At 44.6% G+C, this 20,338-nt stretch overlaps 1 protein-coding gene across 1 annotated transcript in view; it reads left to right on the forward strand.

The window, feature by feature from the left end:
- Window positions 1-20,338, forward strand: part of MYCBP2 (MYC binding protein 2) — a 937,772-nt gene that overhangs the window by 793,598 nt on the left and 123,836 nt on the right. Inside the window, 6 exon segments of the mRNA XM_030200587.1 lie at window positions 6,072-6,296; window positions 11,192-11,257; window positions 12,122-12,361; window positions 13,084-13,182; window positions 13,970-14,050; window positions 14,186-14,452. Of these exon segments, the coding sequence (XP_030056447.1) occupies window positions 6,072-6,296; window positions 11,192-11,257; window positions 12,122-12,361; window positions 13,084-13,182; window positions 13,970-14,050; window positions 14,186-14,452 (978 nt within the window).

The raw sequence follows: 20,338 nt of genomic DNA on the forward strand, positions 1-20,338 counted from the left end.
TCAAGAGAGAGCCCTTACGGTTTTTTGCCGTCTTTCTTTCTTAGTTTTGCGGGTTTGCTCGCTTGTTTCTTTTTTTTTTTTTTTTTTTTAAAGTAAAGTAAAGTTCATCTTAGCTGCCCTTCTCTTTAGTTTGCGGTAGTTTTTTTGTTTTTGTTTCATGTGCGGCCCTGTTGGCCGCCCGTACGGGGTTTTGCTTTTTTCCCCCTTCTTTTTGGCGCCATCGCGTCTTTTGATTTCACCGCCGCGATTTTTCCGTCAATGTCATCGAAGATCGCCAGCAGCTTCAAGAAGTGCACTCGGTGCAGCTGGGCCATCTCAGTCACTGATTCACACGCTTCGTGTATTCAGTGTCTTGGGGTGAGTCACCGCCCCGTTGCTTGTACTTTGTGTCGCGGCCTTAAAAAGCGGACACAAGCGTTGAGATTAGCTCAGTGGGAGCGCCTGTTCCACGCTTCGCCCGGTCCTTCGGCATCGACGTCGGCAACAGTACTGAGATCGGCGGTGTCGATGTCGGCACCAGAGAGTTCATCGACGTCCAGAGCGCAGGTAATGGCTGTCCAGAGACCATCTCACATTGGTAGCAGTGGGCCATCGAGTGGGTCTCCACCTGCCTCTAGGTCCCCTGCGGTGCGGGCCCATCGGGACCGATCTTCTTCGGACCCGACCCCGAGGAGACTTTTGGATTCAACGTCTTCCTCGTCGGTACCGGGGGGTACCGAGACATGCTTCGAGCCAAGGCGAAGAAGCATCGGCATCGGTTGCCCTCCCGCCACGGTACCAAGAACTTCGGGACGCCAAAGGATTTGGCACCCGTAAATCGTCGACGCCGGGAGGACCACTCACCCTTCATTCAGGAGGTGTCGATGCGCACTTCTCCAGACAGCCCGGTACCGCCTCTGCCTCCTCAGCAGATTCGGGCTTTGACTCCTGTACCGACTCCCCAGCCTTTCTCCACAGCCACTCTTGAAGAGCGCCTCAAAGCCATTCTTCCAGGGATCCTGGAAAGGCTGCTGCGATCGTCTGTTCCGGTACTGGTAGTGCTTGCGCCTGCGGTACCGTCAATAGATGCGGCGGCTGGCTCCCCGTCCATGGTGAGGCCTTCTGTGCCGATGTCGGCCGCCACCCAAGTGGCTTCCCCGTCATCGAGGTCATCGTTCCTCGGCGTCGAGACGGGCCCGGCTTCAGACTGCGGTCAGAGAGATCGTGTCTGATACCGAGGGAGAGGCCTCGTGGGAGGCAGATGAGGACCCAAGATATTTCTCGGATGAGGAGTCTTGTGGTCTTCCTTCTGATCCTACTCCTTCACCAGAGAGAAAGCTTTCTCCCCCCGAGAGTTTGTCTTACTCATCTTTTGTCTGGGAAATGTCTATGGCCATTCCCTTCCCAGTGGTCACTGAGGATGAGCCCAGGGCTGAGATGTTCGAGATCCTGGACTATCCTTCACCACCTAAAGAGTCATTCACTGTTCCCCTATATAATGTCCTTAAAGCAGACATTGATGGCGGACTGGATGAAACCATTTACTAATCCCACCATCCCTAAGAAAGTTGAGTCCCAGTACCGGATTCACGGGGACCCGGTTTTGATGAAGACCCAGTTGCCTCATGACTCTGGAGTTGTGGATTCCGCTCTCAAGAGCGCCAAGAGTTCTAGGGATTATGCCTCGGCGCCCCCGGGGCGAGAGTCTAGAACTCTGGACTCTTTTGGGAGGAAGCCCTATCATTCCTCTATGCTCGTGGCCAAGATCCAATCCTACCAGCTCTACACGAGCATCCATATGCAGAATAATGTGAAGCAACTGACGGACTTGGTCGATTAGCTCCCTTCGGAGCAGGCCAAGCCTTTTCAGGAGGTGGTCAGGCAGCTGAAGGCGTGTCGTAAATTCCTGTCCAGGGGTGCTTATGACACTTTTGATGTTGCGTCTAGGGCCGCCGCTCAAGGTATAGAGATGCACAGACTCTCATGGCTGCGTGCCTCTGACCTGGAGAATCATGTCCAGCAGCGGATTGCAGACACTCCTTGCCAGGGGGATGACATTTTTGGTGAGAAGGTCGAACAGGTGGTAGAACAGCTCCATCAGCGGGACACCGCATTCGACAAACTCTCCCACCGGACGCCTTCAGCATCTACCTCTTCAGGTAGATGTTTTTATGGGGGTCGGAGGAATGCTCCCTACGCTTACAATAAGCGCAGGTATAATCCTCCTTCCCACCAGCCTGCTCAGGCTAAGCCCCAGCGCGCTCATTCACGTCAACAGCGTGCGCCTCAACAGGCCCCTGCAGCTCCCCAGCAAAAGCAAGGGACGGGCTTTTGACTGGCTCCAGGCAAGCATAGCCGACATAAAAGTGTCTGTGCCGGACGATCTACCAGTCGGAGGGAGGTTAAACTTTTTTCACCAAACGGTGGCCTCTTGTAACCTCCGATCAGTGGGTTCTCCAAATAGTCCGGCTAGGATACTCCCTCAATTTGATGTCCAAACCTACAAATTGTCCACCAGGAGCTCAGTCCTTCAGCTTCCAGCACAGGCAGGTACTTGCAGAGGAACTCTTTGCCCTTCTCAGCACCAGTGCAGTCAAGCCCGTTCCACCGGGGCAAGAAGGGCTGGGATTCTATTCCATATACTTCCTTGTGCAAAAGAAAACAGGGGGGATGCGTCCCATCCTAGACCTACGGGCCCTGAACAAATATCTGATTCGAGAAAAGTTCAGGATGCTTTCCCTGGGCACCCTTCTTTCCATGATTCAGGAAAACGATTGGCTATGCTCTCTGGACTTGAAGGATGCTTATACACATATTCCGATACTGCCAGCTCACAGGCAGTATCTTCGATTCCATCTCGGAACACAGCACTTTCAGTATTGTGCACTGCCCTTTGGTCTCGCCTCCGTGCCCCAGGTGTTCACCAAATGCCTGGCGGTAGTGGCAGCGTCTCTATGCAAGCTGGGAGTGCACGTCTTCCCTTATCTCGACGATTGGCTGGTAAAGAGCACTTCCGAGACAGGAGCTCAGCAGTCCATGCAGATGACTCTCAAACTCCTGGAGCTACTCAGGTTTGTTATCAATTACCCAAAGTCCCATCTTCTTCCAGTCCAACAACTAGAATTCATAGGAGCTCTGCTGGATTCCAAGATGACTCACGCCTACCTCCCCGAAGCAAGGGCAGATCACAGCTCGGCAGATGTTGAGATTGTTGGGCCATATGGCTTCCACAGTTTATGTGACTGCCATGGCCCGCCTGCACATGAGATCAGCTCAATGGACCCTAGCTTCCCAGTTGTATTAGGCCGCGGGGGATCTGGAGGATGCAATCCAGCTGTCCACAGAGTTTCTCAGTTCCCTCTATTTGTGGACAGTTCGATCCAATTTGATCGTGGGACGTCCCTTTCAAATTCCTCAGCCTCAAAAGGTGCTGACAACGGATGTGTCTCTTCCTGGGGTGGGGAGCTCATGTCGGTGGGCTCCACACTCAAGGAGCTTGGTCCCTCCAGGAAACCAGTCTTCAGATCAACCTCCTGGAGTTGAGAGCGGTCTGGAACACGCTAAAGGCTTTCAGAGATCGGCTGTCCTATCAAATCATTCAAATTCAGACAGACAATCAGGTTGCCATGTACTACATCAACAATCAAGGGGGCACCGGATCTCTCCCCCTGTGTCAGGAAGCCGTTCAGATGTGGCATTGGGCTCACCGGCATGGCATGTTTCTCCAAGCCACCTATCTGGCGGGCGTAAACAACAGTCTGGCCGACAGATTGAGCAGGATCGTGCAACCTCACAAGTGGTCGCTCAGCTCGGGCGTGGTACGCAAGATCGTCCGAGCGTGGGGCACCCCCTCGGTGGATCTTTTTGCCACTCAGACCAATCACAAAGTCCCTCAGTTCTGTTCCAGACTTCAGGCCCACGGCAGGCTAGCGTCGGATGCCTTTCTCCTACATTGGGGAAAGGGCCTCCTGTATGCATATCTTCCCATACCTTTGGTGGGGAAGACTTTGCTGAAACTCAAGCAGAATCATGGAACCATGATTTTGATCGCTCCCTTCTGGCCACGTCAGATTTGGTTCCCGCTTCTTCTGGAGTTGTCCTCCGAAGAACCGTGGAGATTGGAGTGTTTTCCCACCCTCATTACTCAGAACGAGGGGGCGCTTCTGCATCCCAACCTCCGATCCCTGGCTCTCTCAGCCTGGATGTTGCGAGCGTAGACTTTGCCTCCTTGGGTCTGTCGGAGGGTGTCTCCCGAATCTTGCTTGCTTCCAGGAAAGATTTCACTAAAAAGAGTTACTCTTTTAAATGGGGGAGGATTGCCGTATGGTGTGACAGCAAGGCCCTAGACCCTCGCTTTTGTCCTATACAGACCCTGCTTGAATATGTTCTGCACTTGTCTGAGTCTGGTCTTAAGACCAACTCCGTAAAAGTTCAGCTTAGTGCGATTAGTGCTTCTCATCACCGTGTAGAAGCCTCTCTCTGGACAGCCTTTAGTTGTTCGCTTCATGAGAGGTTTGCTTTTGTCAAAGCCCCCTGTCAAACCTCCACCAGTGTCATGGGATCTCAATGTCGTTCTCACCCAGCTGATGAAACCTCCTTTTGAGCCACTGAATTTCTGCCATCTGAAGTACTTGACCTGGAAGGTCATTTTCTTGGTGGCTGTTACTTCAGCTCGTAGAGTCAGTGAGCTCCAAGTCTTGGTAGCCCATGCTCCATATACTAAATTTCATCATAACAGAGTAGTTCTCCGCACTCACCCTAAGTTCTTGCCCAAGGTGGTGTCGGAGTTCCATCTGAACCAGTCAATTGTCTTGCCAACTGATCATGTGAGCTTAGGGAACTTTGTTGTATTCTGGCATCAAGACTCTTGCATTTACAGTTTGGATGTTGAAAGGATAACCCTTGCTTCTTTGTATTTGCCTGACTGTGTTTCACAGTCTTACTAGCTTCCAGGAAAGATTCCACTAGAAGGTCTTACAGTTTTAAGTGGAGGAGGTTTGCCATCTGGTGTGATGGAAAGACCTTAGACCCTTTTTTCTGTCCCACACAAAAACTGCTTGAGCACCTTCTATATCTGAGTCAGGTTTAAAAATCAATTCTGTTAGGCTACACCTTCCCTTTTCCGCTTCCTCAAGAACCTCTCCCTCTTTGCTGCCCTTGCAATGATGGGATCGAGGATCACTCCTTATACATATACACTGGTGGGTGTCTTTCCCACTTTCACAAGGAGTGGACCACCATTACTGCAGACCAGTGGGCCTTTGTTACCATTTTCCGTGGCTACAAGCTAGAATTTTCAAAGCCACTAGCAGATCTTTTCATGCTATCCCCTTGTGGAAGGAAAAATTATTTAATTACCTAATAATTTTCTTTCCTTTAGTCCCAAAGGATTAGTCCATAGCCCACCCCTTCTGTGATGTTTTCGGTTTTTCTGGGTTCTGTGTAATTGTGGGTGTTTGTATTGTTCTGGTTCCATTATTCTTAAGGCGCAAGTTTTACCTTTATTCATAGTTATTTTTTTATCAAGAGGCTGGAATTTTTTTCTCTCTGGAAATCACTCTCTTTCATTGTTTTGTTATCGAATACTGGCTTGGTTGCTAAGTTCAGGAGCTTATGAGGCACAACTCAAGAGTTCTCTATCTCCACCTGCTGGTGGATGGTCACAACCCATTTGTCTAGACTGATCCTTTGGGACTAAAGGAAAGAAATTTGTCATGTAATTAACTAATTTTTCCAGAGTCATTATTTACAACTGTATTACCAGAGTAACAGGTGGAACCTTAGCCACACTTAAGAATGGAAATGGTTATAAATATAAATGTTTGTGAATTGTATGAAATAGAAGTAGCTCAGACATAATTTAAATCAAAATACATTTAGGACCTGATTCACTAACACCTTTTCCATTCTCTTTATCTTTGGGGAAAAGCTATTGATGAATCAAGCCTTTGCTGTAGCTAGCTCTATAGCATAATATTTTCTGCAAACATGTAGCCTGTTTTATCGCTAAAGAAATTAATAATATGCATATATGGAGATACTGAAAAGGTCTCCATTATCAGAACCATAGTATTCATTTTTTTTTTCTACAGGAACTTTGCATGGTAACCTCTCTAAAGGACCTGACCACCATAGTTGACATTAAAACATCCAGTCGACCTGCAATGATAGGTAGTCTGACTGATGGATCTACAGAAACATTCTGGGAGTCTGGAGACGAGGACAAAAACAAAACCAAGAGCATCACAATTAATTGTGTTAAAGGAATTAATGCTCGCTATGTCTCTATTCATGTGGACAACTCCCGAGATTTAGGGGTAAGTAAGGAAAACTGGGAAAGCTTGTTAACATCAGACTTCAAATTTCACCATACAATGCTTTATCAGTTAACTGTGTTTCCTAAATGAAAGAGTAGAACATTAAGTTTTGATAATTAACTCAGTTTCCATTAAGCCTTGTTGTAGAGGTATTAATGTATTTTCCTTGATAAACCAATCCAGACATGTGGGTTGTGCTCCCCAGATAGCAGATGGAGACAAAAAATGCTGACTTCAGTGATGCACCCCTAGTATATGAATTGATGCAGCCCTAGATCTTCCAGTATTCTCTATCTCCAGCAGATGGTTGCAGCTTGGTTTGGTTCAGCAAGATTTCTGCGTGGCCTGGCTCTCTGGGGTACAGGTTAAGACCTGTAGCCCGGAAGTTGAACAGTGCCTTGAACTGAGCTGTTAGGGATCGGTCTAAAAACTACCTTAATTGAGCTTGTAGGAGCCCTGGTGTTGGGTCCAACCTACAGGTCTTTCTCCTGCAGGGACACTGCTAGGTGGGAGGGAGGGTAAATAGGAACCTGTATGTATGATTCCCAATGTCTTCCCCCACTCCCGATTTCATTTTGATTCTCTGCTGTATCTCTGCCTTCAGTAAGAACACTTTTCTCTGCCTTATAATGTTTTTAAAAAGGTAGAAAACTAATTAAAGGTAAAGAAAGGGAGAGGCCTAAGGGGGAGAATGCTAAGGCTTTTCAGAAGTGGCTATGGGGGAGACAACAGAGAATCTCTTACAGCAGTGCTAGTGCTAGTTCAGGGTTCTCACAAAAAGTACACCTGGCAGAGGTATGAGACTTGCATTAACCACCACGTCTCTAGCGCTGTTGACTCTTTCTGCTCCACCTGCAATGGAAACACAGTTGGTCAGTCTGATAATAATTTTGCCATTGCTCTGAGCATTTGGAGGACATCAAAGACCATGTCTCCAGCAGTCCCTGTGACTTTCCTGCTGGAGGGAGCCACAGTCATTTTGGTGACCAGCTGTATGCCTCCTACAGGTGCACACTGCACTGTCGGGTTTGGTTCCAGATGAGGAGATGCCTCCAGGAGAGCTGGGCATGCCTACAGATGCAGGGCACATCAATGATCTGGGTGGTCCAATGATTTTGAGTAAGCTGCTGAGGGAAATGAGCAGTGGGTCTGCAAAAGGCCCTTGTCTTCTTACAGGTTCCTGGGCATCCTCCAGGATGGCAAATGGATATACAGTTTGTGGGGTGGGGAGCTTCAGGGACTCACTCTGCAAGTCCAAGGAGCCTTAAATGAACCAGGTTGGTCCCTGCCTTGCAAGAAGGCCTCGGCCTGGGAAGAGGAATGGCCACCTGGGGAAAACAAGCTATTATAGTTGTGGCTAGCATTTGTGCAGATGAAGATAGACAAGGTTACTTGTTCTTAGGATCTTTTTTGATGTTTTATTGCAAATACTGGACTGACATTGCCAGATGTGAGGCGAATTCTGGCAGACAGCCGGGACCGTATTGAGCTATAAAGGCACTCCTGTTTTATTTACACTTCAGTGAAGGAATGATCAGTTTCAGATTTATCCTTTGAAGACTCCTGATGCAGGCCTATTAGGCTGAAACATGGCCCTTGTCAAGTCTTGGATACTGGGAGACTGGGCGGCTAAATGGCAGATGACGTTTAATGTGAGCAAGTGCAAGGTGATGCATGTGGGGAAATAAGAACCCGAATTATAGCTACGTCATGCAAGGTTCCACGTTAGGGGTTACGGACCAAGAAAGGGATCTGGGTGTCGTCGTCGATAATACACTGAAACCTTCTGCCCAGTGTGCTGCTGCGGCTAGGAAAGCGAATAGAATGTTGGGTATTATTAGGAAAGGTATGGAAAACATGTGTGAGGATGTTATAATGCCGTTGTATCGCTCCATGGTGTGACCGCACCTTGAGTACTGTGTTCAATTCTGGTTGCTGCAGCTCATGAAAGATATAGTAGAATTGGAAAAGGTTCTGCAAAGGGCGACTAAAATGATAGCGGGGATGGGACGACTTCCCTATGAAGAAAGACTAAGGAGGCTAGGGCTTTTCAGCTTGGAGAAGAGATGGCTGAAGGGAGACATGATAGAGGTATATAAAATATTGAGTGGAGTGGAACAGGTGGATGTGAAGCGTCTGTTCACGCTTTCCAAAAATACTAGGACTAGGGGGCATGCGATGAAACTACAGTGTAGTAAATTTAAAACAAATCGGAGAAAATGTTTCGTCACCCAACGCTTAATTAAACTCTGGAATTTGTTGCCGGAGAACGTGGTGAAGGCGGTTAGCTTAGCAGAGTTTAAAAGGGGGTTAGGCGGTTTCCTAAAGGACAAGTCCATAAACCACTACTAAATGGACTTGGGAAAAATCCACAATTCCAGGAATAACATGTATAGAATTTTGTACGTTTGGGAAGCTCGCCAGGTGCCCTTGGCCTGGATTGGCCGCTGTTGTGGACAGATGCTGGGCTCGATGGACCTTTGGTCTTTTCCCAGTGTGGCATTACTTATGTACTTATGTTCACCATAATCTTTCCATTATCCTTACGCCACTCTTGCTGTGTGTGTATCTGTTTGACTGCATGGGTTCTGATCTTCTACTTCTGCATCATACTTTTTTGAGTGCCAGAAATTGAAAGACTTTCCTGGAAGAAGGGAACATGGATATGAATGGTGGAAGCACCTATAGGGGAGGCAGTGAATGGGGACTGTCAGCTTTACACATAGTCTCGTGCCCTGGCAATGGGGTATCAATGTAGAGCGGGTCTGTTCCACTGGGACAACTATGCAGATATCTGTTATGATTCTGCCGGTTTGGCTGAGGGGGAGGGGGGCGTCTCTTCTGATTGGCTGCCAGGGTTTGTGCTGACGTCAGGGGATAGTACTTTAGCCTGCAGCTGAAGAGTTCCTCTGCTTTTGCGTTACTTACACTTGGTGGTAAGTGGAAAGCCTGATAGTTTTCTCTCAGAACGTGCTCTGGGTTCTGACAGGGATCTGTGTTTGTGTTACAGTTTTCTTTTCCTTCCCTCTGGGTTAGCTGCTGCTGTGTGTGTGTGCGTAGCTCTGTAATCAGGGTCAGCTGCTCGTTTGTTTAGTGGGGCCTGGGCATTGCTCAGCCGCCCGGGCTGGGGGCTGAGTGAGAGCGTTATCTCCTTTGTTTGTTAGTTTTAAGGATTTCTCTTCCCAGTGTCCCGGCCTGCTGGCTCAGTGAGTTTAACCTTTTGTGTACTGTGTGTATTGTGTTCCTGCCTCTGCCAGTGTGTTTGTTCTATCGGCCCTGCTCCCTCTCGGGAAGGGAAGCCTTCTCTCTGATTGTTGATTTATGGAACTCTCTGCTGGCTCTACAATCTTAACCCTTTGTGTTCTATGTGCCTCTGTCTACAGTGGGTTTGAGGCTAAGGCTTTCTGCCTTCCTTTTGTGTCTGGTTCCACTGGCTTCTGCCTGGGGCTTCCTACCCTGGGGGGGGGGGGGTTGCTGTGTTAGTTCCCCTGTCCTGCGCTAGTCCCCTGGGTGGGCATGGCCCGCTCTGGTCCTTTGTTTCTCCCTCTGCCCTATTGCTGGTGTTCAGCGCATGTCTGGCATCTTGGGGTCCCGGGGGGCCCTCTGGGTTCTTTCACCCCTCCCTGTGTGTGTCTGGGTTCCCGTTTGGCCGTGAGGCCCGCACGAGTGGCTCTGTGTGCGTGGGTTCCGGTTTGGCCGCGAGGCCCGCCTGTATGCCTATTTCCCTTCTTCCTGAGGGACTGTGGGGAGGGGTAGCTTAGGGGTATTGTGTAGCTGGGGTGTGTGGTGGTGGGTCGGTCTCCCCTTGGCTTGGGTCGGCGCTCTGCTGGCCTCGGCCAGGGCCCAAGGGCTCACGACCAACCCAACGGATTACAATATCCTTGCCTGTAAAATCCTATATATATTGTTACTGAGTATCCACATTAATTCATCAGTTTTTATGCAGTATCACTGGGATATTTAACACAATGGTAATAATTATCAATATTATAAACAGCACTGATGATGGTCCAAGGTTCTTGCTGCAGTGAGAGTTGGCTTAGTATCTGCTGAGGGTTTCATGTAGGTCTCTGTAAAAATGGTTTTTGCCATACTGATCATCTTCAAGGCAAAAGGTCCACTTTGTTATTCTTTGTGGGCAGACGTCAGCCAAACAAATTAGTCATTAATGTTCCACAAGATTATTCCTCCAGAAAAAAAAAGGTAACACATGTACTTCTTTGTCAGCTGGGATGCTGCTGCAATGCTTGTGTTGGAAGAAAAATCCTCCCTTCCCCCTTCAACTGAGTGCAAGGGATCTGTTTATTTTTAGCTCAGGTTTTGCTGTGAGCTGTACAAACCCTCTGTCTCATTCTCCTTTGCTGCACTACAGTGAAAGGGAACCTAGAAGGGTATCTGTTTCTTTTTCCTGTCACAGGACCCAATCCTGTATGTCCTTATAAGTATTTTACATAAGGCTCTGTGTTCAATGGAGCCCTTTATAAAATAGTGCCAAAATTGAGCACATCCTGACCTGGATGTCTGAATGTGATCTCAACATTATATGTAAAGTTCCTCCCAAAGCTGTCAGAAATATAAATTTCTCCAGGAACCTTTTGGTTGTGAAGAGTGACCCAGATTACCTTCTGTGCTCGGCAGTTTCTGGTGCATGTCACTGCAGATCAGCGATGCGCACCCATCTTAGAGCTAGATTCATTGATTTGCCACTTTAGGATTACCCTGTTTTATCAACAGCATACCAGTCCTAAATTGATGCTCACTATAGACTGAAATATGTTTTTCAAAATTGGTAGTCTCTCTACACCATTGTTCCATATTTGTTGTACTGAGATTCTCAAATTTATGGAGTCCATCTATGATTATGTGCCAAAATTGTATTTGCTTATCTATTCTAGAATAAGGTAACATCAATGACTTTCCTAAGTGGCAAGGCAGTGGAAGACCTTTGCAGACTAAAACAGGTAAATAGCATCAATAATGGATTTATATAAGTATTATAACACGGAGTAAATTAAATTATACATAAATTAGGTTCTCCATAACTGTCCCACTAACATGGTCATTGCATTTTCTGATTCCTTATTAGGCATGAGCTATACACAAATTAGTAAAAGTGGCATACTGCTATTCTGATAGTAAAAGGGAGTTTCCCAATATGTAAGTCATGCAAATCCTACCGAAAAGAAGTAAAGGATTGAAACAGAATATATGCCAGATAAGGATCAGAAATGACCAGTCTATCAAAAGAGTTATTTAACTGAAGGCCAATATGCCTTTCTCCAGTAACCAATTTTTATGCAAATGCTCACTTTTCAAATGCGGGTTCAATGGGATACCAAATCAGTATATCATCTTTTCTTAAGTCTGATTTTGGTTACTGTCAGATTGAGTTACTGCTAAAGAAGGGGATGATCCAGTGATGGAATTATGATTGTTAACTGGGGTTGACAAACTTTTTTTATGTTACAACCTAGCCTAAACAATGTATTTGTGATAAAGACGTAACAATGTCTACCATTCTGTTTTAGCTACGACAAAACCTAAACCCTCCACATTAGAAATATTGGTTAAATTAAAAGCCCAAAAAAACCTCTTACAAACCTAAAATTTAATGATGTCGTGATTTCATCTTTTCATGTTTTCATTTAGAAATGACTGTTTTACTATAAAGCTTTCTAAGGCTGATATGTGTGCTATTTGCTTTGCAAATGTTGGTGTCATCTGGATACTTTATAGAAAAAGTGCCATGCAGTAAGTAAATTGCACAATTAGTGGCCTAGGTTGATATTAACTAGTTAATGCATATTCATCTGAATGTCTACTAGATTGACCTGGATTCCAGACACATAGGATGGGTCACAAGTGAACTTCCTGGTGGAGATAATTATGTTATCAAAATTGAACTGAAGGGCCCGGAAAACACACTGAGAGTCCGACAAGTGAAAGTACTAGGGTGGAAGGATGGGGAGATTATTAAAATTGGAGGCCAAATTTCTGCAAGTGTTGCTCAGCAGAGGAATTGTGAATCTGAGACGCTACGAGTCTTCCGACTTATTACATCCCAGGTGAGACTTTGCTGTATGTCTCACCATCAAAACTTTTGTCGTAGCCTAGGCATAGTGAGAGAATTACCTCTGAGTTCATTCAGGCAGAACTGAGATGTGTTAGCAATGTTTCTGCAGGAAACTGCTTATGTATTTACAGGTGTAACGTGTACATTTGATACTCATTAAAGCAAATACCTTTTGTAACTGTTCAAGCATATAGCACTGGAAAATCTGTGACACTTATTATGAAGTTAGTATGGCCATTGAAGTCTAAATGTCAATAGCATAAAAAAGAGAGTTCAGATATAAATTCAGGCTATTGTATTGCAAAGTTCTAATAGCCATATTGGTTCTGGATTAAACTCTATTCTCTTCACTTTGTGCTTCCTCTAATTAGAGCTGTAAGAATTATCCAGAGATGGTGCTATGTGTGAGCTTTCATAACATCATGAGTCTCTTGTCACATCTTAAAAAGATCCCTATGGGGCTCATTTTCAAAGCACTTAGACTTATATAGTTCCATAGAAACCTATGGAACTTTGTAAGTCTAAGTGCTTTGAAAATACACCTCAATGTAGTCTAAAATTAAAAAATAAAAAGTGAAAAATTAATAATGTGTGGTATTACCTCTAGATAATTCTTATGTGGTCCATTAAAAGGTGGTATAGCTTATAAAGAATCTGGTAGGTATACTGTTGGAATGGTAATAATATGTCACAATTTGTGGTCATTCCATATAGGTGTTCGGAAAGCTTATCTCCGGTGATGCTGAACCAACCCCTGAACAAGAGGAAAAGACCCTGCTATCTTCACCTGAAGGAGAGGAAAAAGTACACCATGTATTTGTTATAAAAATTTTATCCCTTTACAAACTTGTAGTTCAGCTAGGTTCATTTTAATTAGCTCTGCTTGGCTGTGTATGTCACTCTGGTAGCGGTGGTGTTCCTGTATTAACAAACACTTAACAGGAAAAGTTTGATTTGGAAAAGTGTTTATTTTTAAATAATTAGAAATCCATATAGAATTGGGGGCTGGTAGAGTAATACCCTGTAATATTTCTTTCTGGTGGGGAAAAGTCTCTTGGTTGAGTAAAATGTTGATAAATGGACATGACATTTTCTCAAACTGCTTTTGCTTTACATAGATGTGGATTTAGAAACTATGAACTTTCTGTATGAAAATAAATGTGTACGTTAGGTAGAACTATTTTGAAAGAGTATCTGTGTCAAGAGTTAAATGTAAAAACAATAGAGACAGGTTCTTAGGGGAACAATCCATAAACCATTATTAGTCATAACAGCAATAAAATGGGATCTCTCTCTCTTGGAATCCTGCTGATTAATTGTGACCTGAATTATCCTCTGTCAGACAGGATGCTGGGCTTGGGGGACTTTTTGAGTGACAGTGTGGTACATCTTATATGATTCAAAGACCTTTGTACTTAAGGCTGCAAAAATTAGTTGCTGAACTTTGATCATTTTGCTAAAAATGGGAATGTATAGATTGTACGAATGTAATAAATTTTGAATTACAGTGGTTAACTATAAGCCTCGGCTTTGTATTTAAGTATTGATGGGAAGAAATTTCTTAGTCTCATTAAAACATTTAAATGTTTATTTTTTGAAGGCACCATCAGATGCTGACCTGAAAGAGCACATGGTGGGAATCATATTCAGCAGAAGTAAACTCACAAACCTACAGAAACAGGTTTGTTCCCTCCAATTTGCAGTCTGATGTGTTTAATAGCTAAAGAGAGTACATAGAAGATGGCATTCACTGTTTTCATCGTGATTTTTGTTTTGTAACAAACCTTTCCTGCTGTTGGCTTTTTTATGTGTTTAGGTGTGTGCTCATATTGTCCAGGCTATCCGAATGGAAGCCACTCGGGTTCGTGAGGAATGGGAACATGCCATCTCTAGCAAGGAGAATGCCAACTCGCAGCCCAATGATGAAGATGCCTGTTCAGATGCTTACTGCTTTGAGTTGCTTTCCATGGTGCTGGCACTTAGTGGCTCTAATGTGGGCAGGCAGTATCTGGCACAACAGCTTACTCTTCTCCAAGATCTCTTTTCACTGCTGCACACAGCCTCACCCAGGGTTCAGAGACAGGTGAGTGCTCTTAACACCAGTCATTGTTTCTGTCAGAAGAAAAAAAAAATTGGAAATGACCATGGGATAGAACAAAGGAGTGGAGTGAACAAGTAATGGTTAGAGTAATAGGCGGAGAATCAAAGAAGTCAGGTTCCAAATTTCATTTCTCCCACTTAATACTTCTTGTGACCCTGGCCAATCCACTTCATCATTCATTGCCTTAGATAAAATTTAACAAAAAGTTGCAAAAATGTTCCATTTTGAACAATTTTGTATTGCTTTTTAAGAGACAGTACAGCAGCAACCTTTGACAATTGTTTGAAAAGCTGTATTGCAACCAAGAAGATGTTCCATTCAATGTGGAAATTAAAGAGTAAGACCTTTCTTCCCAAGAACCATTTTCCGTAACCTTGTACAATCAATGGTGCTCAGCCATCTAGACTATTGTAATGCACTCTACACCGGCTGCAAAGAGCAAATAATCAAGAAACTTCAGACAGCCCAGAACACTGCAGCAAGACTCATATTCGGTAAAACAAAATATGAAAGTGCTAAACCCCTACGAGAAAAACTACACTGGCTCCCATTGAAAGAACGCATCACGTTCAAAATATGCTCCCTAGTTCACAAAATCATTCACGGAGATGCACCAGCCTACATGTCAGACCTGATAGACTTACCACCCAGGAATGCCAGAAGATCATCCCGCGCATTCCTTAATCTGTACTTCCCTAATTGCAAAGGTGTGGAGGAGTGGCCTAGTGGTTAGGGTGGTGGACTTTGGTCCTGGGGAACTGAGTTTGATTCCCACTTCAGGCACAGGCAGCTCCTTGTGACTCTGGGCAAGTCACTTAACCCTCCATTGCCCCATGTAAACCGCATTGAACCTGCCATGAGTGGGAAAGCCGGGGTACAAATGTAACAAAAATAAATAAAAAAACAAACTAATGCACGCGTCAAACTTTACCTACTTGAGCACACAGGGAACGCATTGCCGCGCAAATTAAAAACGATTAACGAACTTCCGCAAACTACTGAAGACCCATCTGTTTAACAAGGCATACCAAAAAGAGCAACCAATGTGAACATACACAACTCCTCCACATATATTCAGAGCTGTCTTACAATATCTGCTTGTTATACTGCTTTTGTTTCATCACTATCATGCTGCCCAAGATCCTTCTGTCTTACAATATCTGCTTGTTATTCTACTATTATGTTTCATCATTATCATGCTGCCCAAGATCCTTCTGTAACACTAAATGTCTATTTTCTAATATATTTCCACCATTCATAATGTACTGTAAGCCACATTGAGCCTGCAAAGAGGTGGGAAAATGTGGGATACAAATGCAATAAATAAATAAAATTTACCACCGACATGACTTACCTGTCTGTAGTTTCCCACTTCTTCCCTGTCTCCACTTTTGTGAAGAGGGACCACATCCACTCGTCTCCAATCCCGCAGAGCTTCTCCCGTCTCTAAAGATCTCTTAAATCTTTAAGAGGTCCCGCCAGGACCTCTCTGAGCTCCTTCAGTATCCTGGGATGTATCCCATCCGGCCCCATAGCTTTGTCCACCTTCAGATTCTCAAGCTGTTTATAAACTCTTTCTTCTGTAAACAGCGCAGTATCCACTCCATTCCTAGATGTTCCCTTGGCAGCCAACTGCGGCCCTTCTCCAGGGTTTTCCTCCATGAACACCGAAGAGAAGTAATTGTTTAGCATGATCGCTTTATCTTCACCACTCTCCACATAACCATTCTCATTATCTTTCAGTCTTGCAATTTCCATTCCAGAGATTTGATTCAGTTTCTCTGACTCTTCAGCTTTGAATACCATTTCTGGCACCGGTATCTCTCTCACATTTTCCTCGGTGAAGACCAAAGCAGAGAATTCATTTAATCTTTCCACTGTGGCTTTGTCTTCCCTGAGTGCCTCGTTTACCTCTTGGTCATCTAGTGGTCCAACTGATTCTTTTGCCGGCGTCTTGCTTTTAATATACCTAAAAAAGTTTTTACTATATGTGTTTGCCTCCAAATTCTTTCTTTGCCTTCCTTATCAGCACTTTGCATTTGACTTGCCATTCCTTGTGCTGTTTCCTATTATTCTCAGTTGGACCCTTCTTCCATATTCTCATTTTATCATAGTCTACTTTTTAAAAGTTAAATACTAACGTATTGGATTTTCTGTGTGTACTCACTCCAGAGCTTATATCAGATCTGATCATGTTATGATCACTGTTATCAAGCGGCCCCCAGTACCAATTACCTCCTGCACCAGATCACGTGCTCCACTAAGGTCTAGGTCTAGAATTGTTCCCCCTCTTGTTGGCTCCTGATTCAGCTGCTCCATAAAGCAGTCCTTGATTTAATCAAGATATTTTACCTCCCTAGCATGCCCTGATGTTACATTTACCTAGGCAGTATCGGCGTAATTGAAATCACTCATTATTATTGTGTTCCCAAGTTTGTTAGCCTCCCTAATTTCGGATAACATTTCTGCATCTGTCTGTTCATCCTGGCCGGGTGAATGGTAGTACACTCCTATCACTATTTTTTTCCCTTTACGCATGGAATTTCAAGCCATAGGGATTCCAAGATGTGTTTTGTGTCCCGCAGAAGTATGTCTATTTCATTGAAACCCCTCCTTAACATACAATGCTACCCCTCCACCAGTTCAATCCACCTTATCACTACGATGTAGTTAGTACCCTGGTATGACATTGTCCCACTGGTTATCCTCCTTCCACCAGGTCTCAGAGATACCTATTATATCTAATTATTCATTTAGTTCAGTATATTCTAACTCTCCCATCTTACTGCTTAGGCTTCTGCCATTTGCATATAGACATTTCAAACTGTTTGTTGTTCCTATTTACATCTTGCTCATCAGTTGACAGTGATGATTTGCAGTCTTGAAAATCCGTCTGCTTTTTATTTAAAGACACCTGATCTACTATGGTCTCTATTGCAACCTCACTATCGGGGTGCCCTATCGTCCCTGTTTTGGTGATATCTTTGAAAGATACCTTGTTCCGAAGCATGCACTTTTGAATGACTGTCGGCCTTCCCCAGTTTCTAGTTTAAAGGGTGCTCTATCTCCTTTTTATGCCGATGCTGGCATCCTGGTCCCATCCTGATTAAGATGGAGCCCATCATTCCGGAATAGGCTCTCCCTTCCTCAGAAGGTTATCCGGTTCCTAACAAATCTAAAACCCTCCTCCCTGCACCATCATCTTATCTATGCATTGAGACTTCGGAGCTCTGCCTCTCATGCCCTGCACCTCATGCCCTGCACGTGGAATGGGGTGCACTTCTGAAAATGCTACCCTAGAGTTTCTGGATTTGAGCTTTCTACCTAAGAGCCTAAATTTGGCCCTCTTGCAAGTGTGAAAGGAGGGATACCTCAGTAGCCTATGATAGTCTGGTGGGTATTTTATTCCTGGTGTGGTCAACAGGGAATCTATTTCAGGCATTGTTTTTGCTTATTCTCGCCTTCCTGCTGGAGGGTTTATCTACGACTACTACTAATCATTTCTGTAGCGCTACTAGACATACACAGCGCTATACACATACGCGGGTACTTCCTCTGTCCCTGGGGCAGTGGAGGGTTAAGAGACTTACCCAAGGTCACAAGGAGTTTCACTGGGAATTGAACCTAGGTCGCCAGGATCAAAGCCCAATGCACTAACCATTAGGCTACTACTCCACTCCAAATTTGTTTGGCGAATGCAAGCGTCAATCCCACTACCTCTCGCATGTTAAGCGAGCGCTCTACCATTTGAGCTAATTCCCCTTCCTATGTATCTAAGCGTTTAGTGGTCAGCTCTCTGAAAGCTGAGGTGGCAGCATTGTAATGCTACAGAATAAGATGCAGGGAGTGCTATTATTTACACACCCTGATGTGATATGTTTTTTTGAGGGGAGCATGACATCTCTGGCCCACCAGTAAAGGCAGTTCTACTGATGTGGGGCTTCAGTTTGGTTCTGTAAGCACTGGTAAGTGTTCCTTTTGAGACTTGCCTCAGGATTTCCTAGTGAAAATGACATTCTTAGTGGCAGTTTGTTCGGCAAGGAGAATTTCAGAGTTTCAGGCTCTTTCCTGTAGGGAGCAAACAGAAATCCGAACAGCAATAGCTCATTCTAGCAGCTATTGCTGTTCGGATTTCTGTATAGTTACTGCGACATAAGGAAGAAATTGTTTGGTGCACAGTGCGCTATTATAGTTGTCTTTCTTTTGAAAGCATACATTACTCTAATCGGATGATATACTCCAATCTCCTTCAGAGCTTTAGTGCCAATCATCCAAGAGACTCCTGAGGCAGGCCTTATTGGCTGAAAAACAGCTGGGTCGAGTCTTGGTTGTTATACAACAAATTTATAGACTCTTTGGCGCATCGGTTGTTCATTTTTGAGTAATCTTCGCTGTTTTACTGTGTGTTGTCTAGGCTGCTAGAACTTGTTTCTTCTGTGTGTACATTGGATTGCCTTTCCTGTAGAGAGCCATTTCTTCATTTCATGGAAACAGGACTATCATTTCATGTGGTCTCTTCCGTTTGTACCTAAGGTTATCTCTGCATTTCATGTCAGTCAAGTGGTCTCTCTCTACCTTCTTTTAAGGAGGAGGATTGAAAGCCTGAATCCTGGATTATGTTGACAGAGTGCTATTACCTTACTTGGAGATGAGGAGTAATTTCCAGAAGTCATACCATTTTGTCCTGCTTTGTGACCCCCAAAAAGTAAAGCCTGCCATAGCTAGGTGGATCAAGGAGTCAATAGCTTTGGGCATATATTCTGAATGGTTGGTTGCTGCCTCTTTTGGGATGGGGTGGTTTGGTCAGGTATTGCATATTCCCACCAATCTTAAGAGGTGCTTTGTTACATCCCATGACTCTGGACTGGTCTGGTGGGGGATGAAAGGGAAGAAAGTACTTTTCTTACCAGCTAATTTTCTTTTCTTGAGTGTATCCAGACCAGTCCAGGTTCCCTCCCTGTTGCTTACCTTGTTGGTCATTTGGATGATATGTTTCAGTTGGGTTTTTTTGCATTCTTTTAATTCCTCAGTGATGGAAGGGAGTAGCTCAGGGGGTTTCAGAGTCCCTCCTCTCAAGGGAAAATTAGAGCAAGTAGTGTTTAGTTTTGTTACTGAAATACTAAGAGGCCTCTGGCTAGACAATGCCTTATTTTGGATAGTCCTTATAGGCTTCTGTACTCTCTCCATGCAAAACCCATGCATCAGGACAAGTCTGGTAAGACTCAAGGAAAGAAAAGTAGCAGGTAAGCTCACATTTTTTTTCTTTCTTGCTCTTTTAAATTTGCACCTCATCATGTCGAGAAGATGGGAGATGGTTCTTAGTTTTCAACATTCTAAGAGTCCCCTCTTTGACAGAGGTTCTCAACCCAGTCCCTAGGACACAGCCAGCCAGGTTTTCAAGATATCTACAATGAATATGCATGAGAGAATTCTGCATACACTGCGTCCAGTTTATGCAAATTGCTCATGCATAGTCCTGAAAACCTGACCTGCTAGGTGTGTCCTGAAGACTGGATTGAGAACCACTGCTCTTTGCTTTTATTTTGTGATTTATGTGATGTAACATTATTCAGAGTACTAAATAAGAATCCTGTACACTGTATTTGCCCCATATGTATGTTAGTTCTGTTAACAGAGTTCCTTACTTCAAAAATAAGGATAGTACTATCATTTTGAAGGCAAATGTAATCATGCAACAATGATTCTACCCAGTCCTTGGAATGCACACATCCAGTGAGGTTTTAGGCTAATCACAATCAATATGCATGAGATAAATGTGCATATACTGCCACTATTGTATGCAAATACATCTCATACATATTGACTGTGGATATCCTGAAAGTCTGATTGGCTTAGCATGACCTGAGG

Source organism: Microcaecilia unicolor, chromosome 4 (genome assembly GCF_901765095.1).
Source record: "Microcaecilia unicolor chromosome 4, aMicUni1.1, whole genome shotgun sequence".
In the NCBI taxonomy this organism is placed as follows: Eukaryota; Metazoa; Chordata; class Amphibia; order Gymnophiona; family Siphonopidae; genus Microcaecilia; species Microcaecilia unicolor.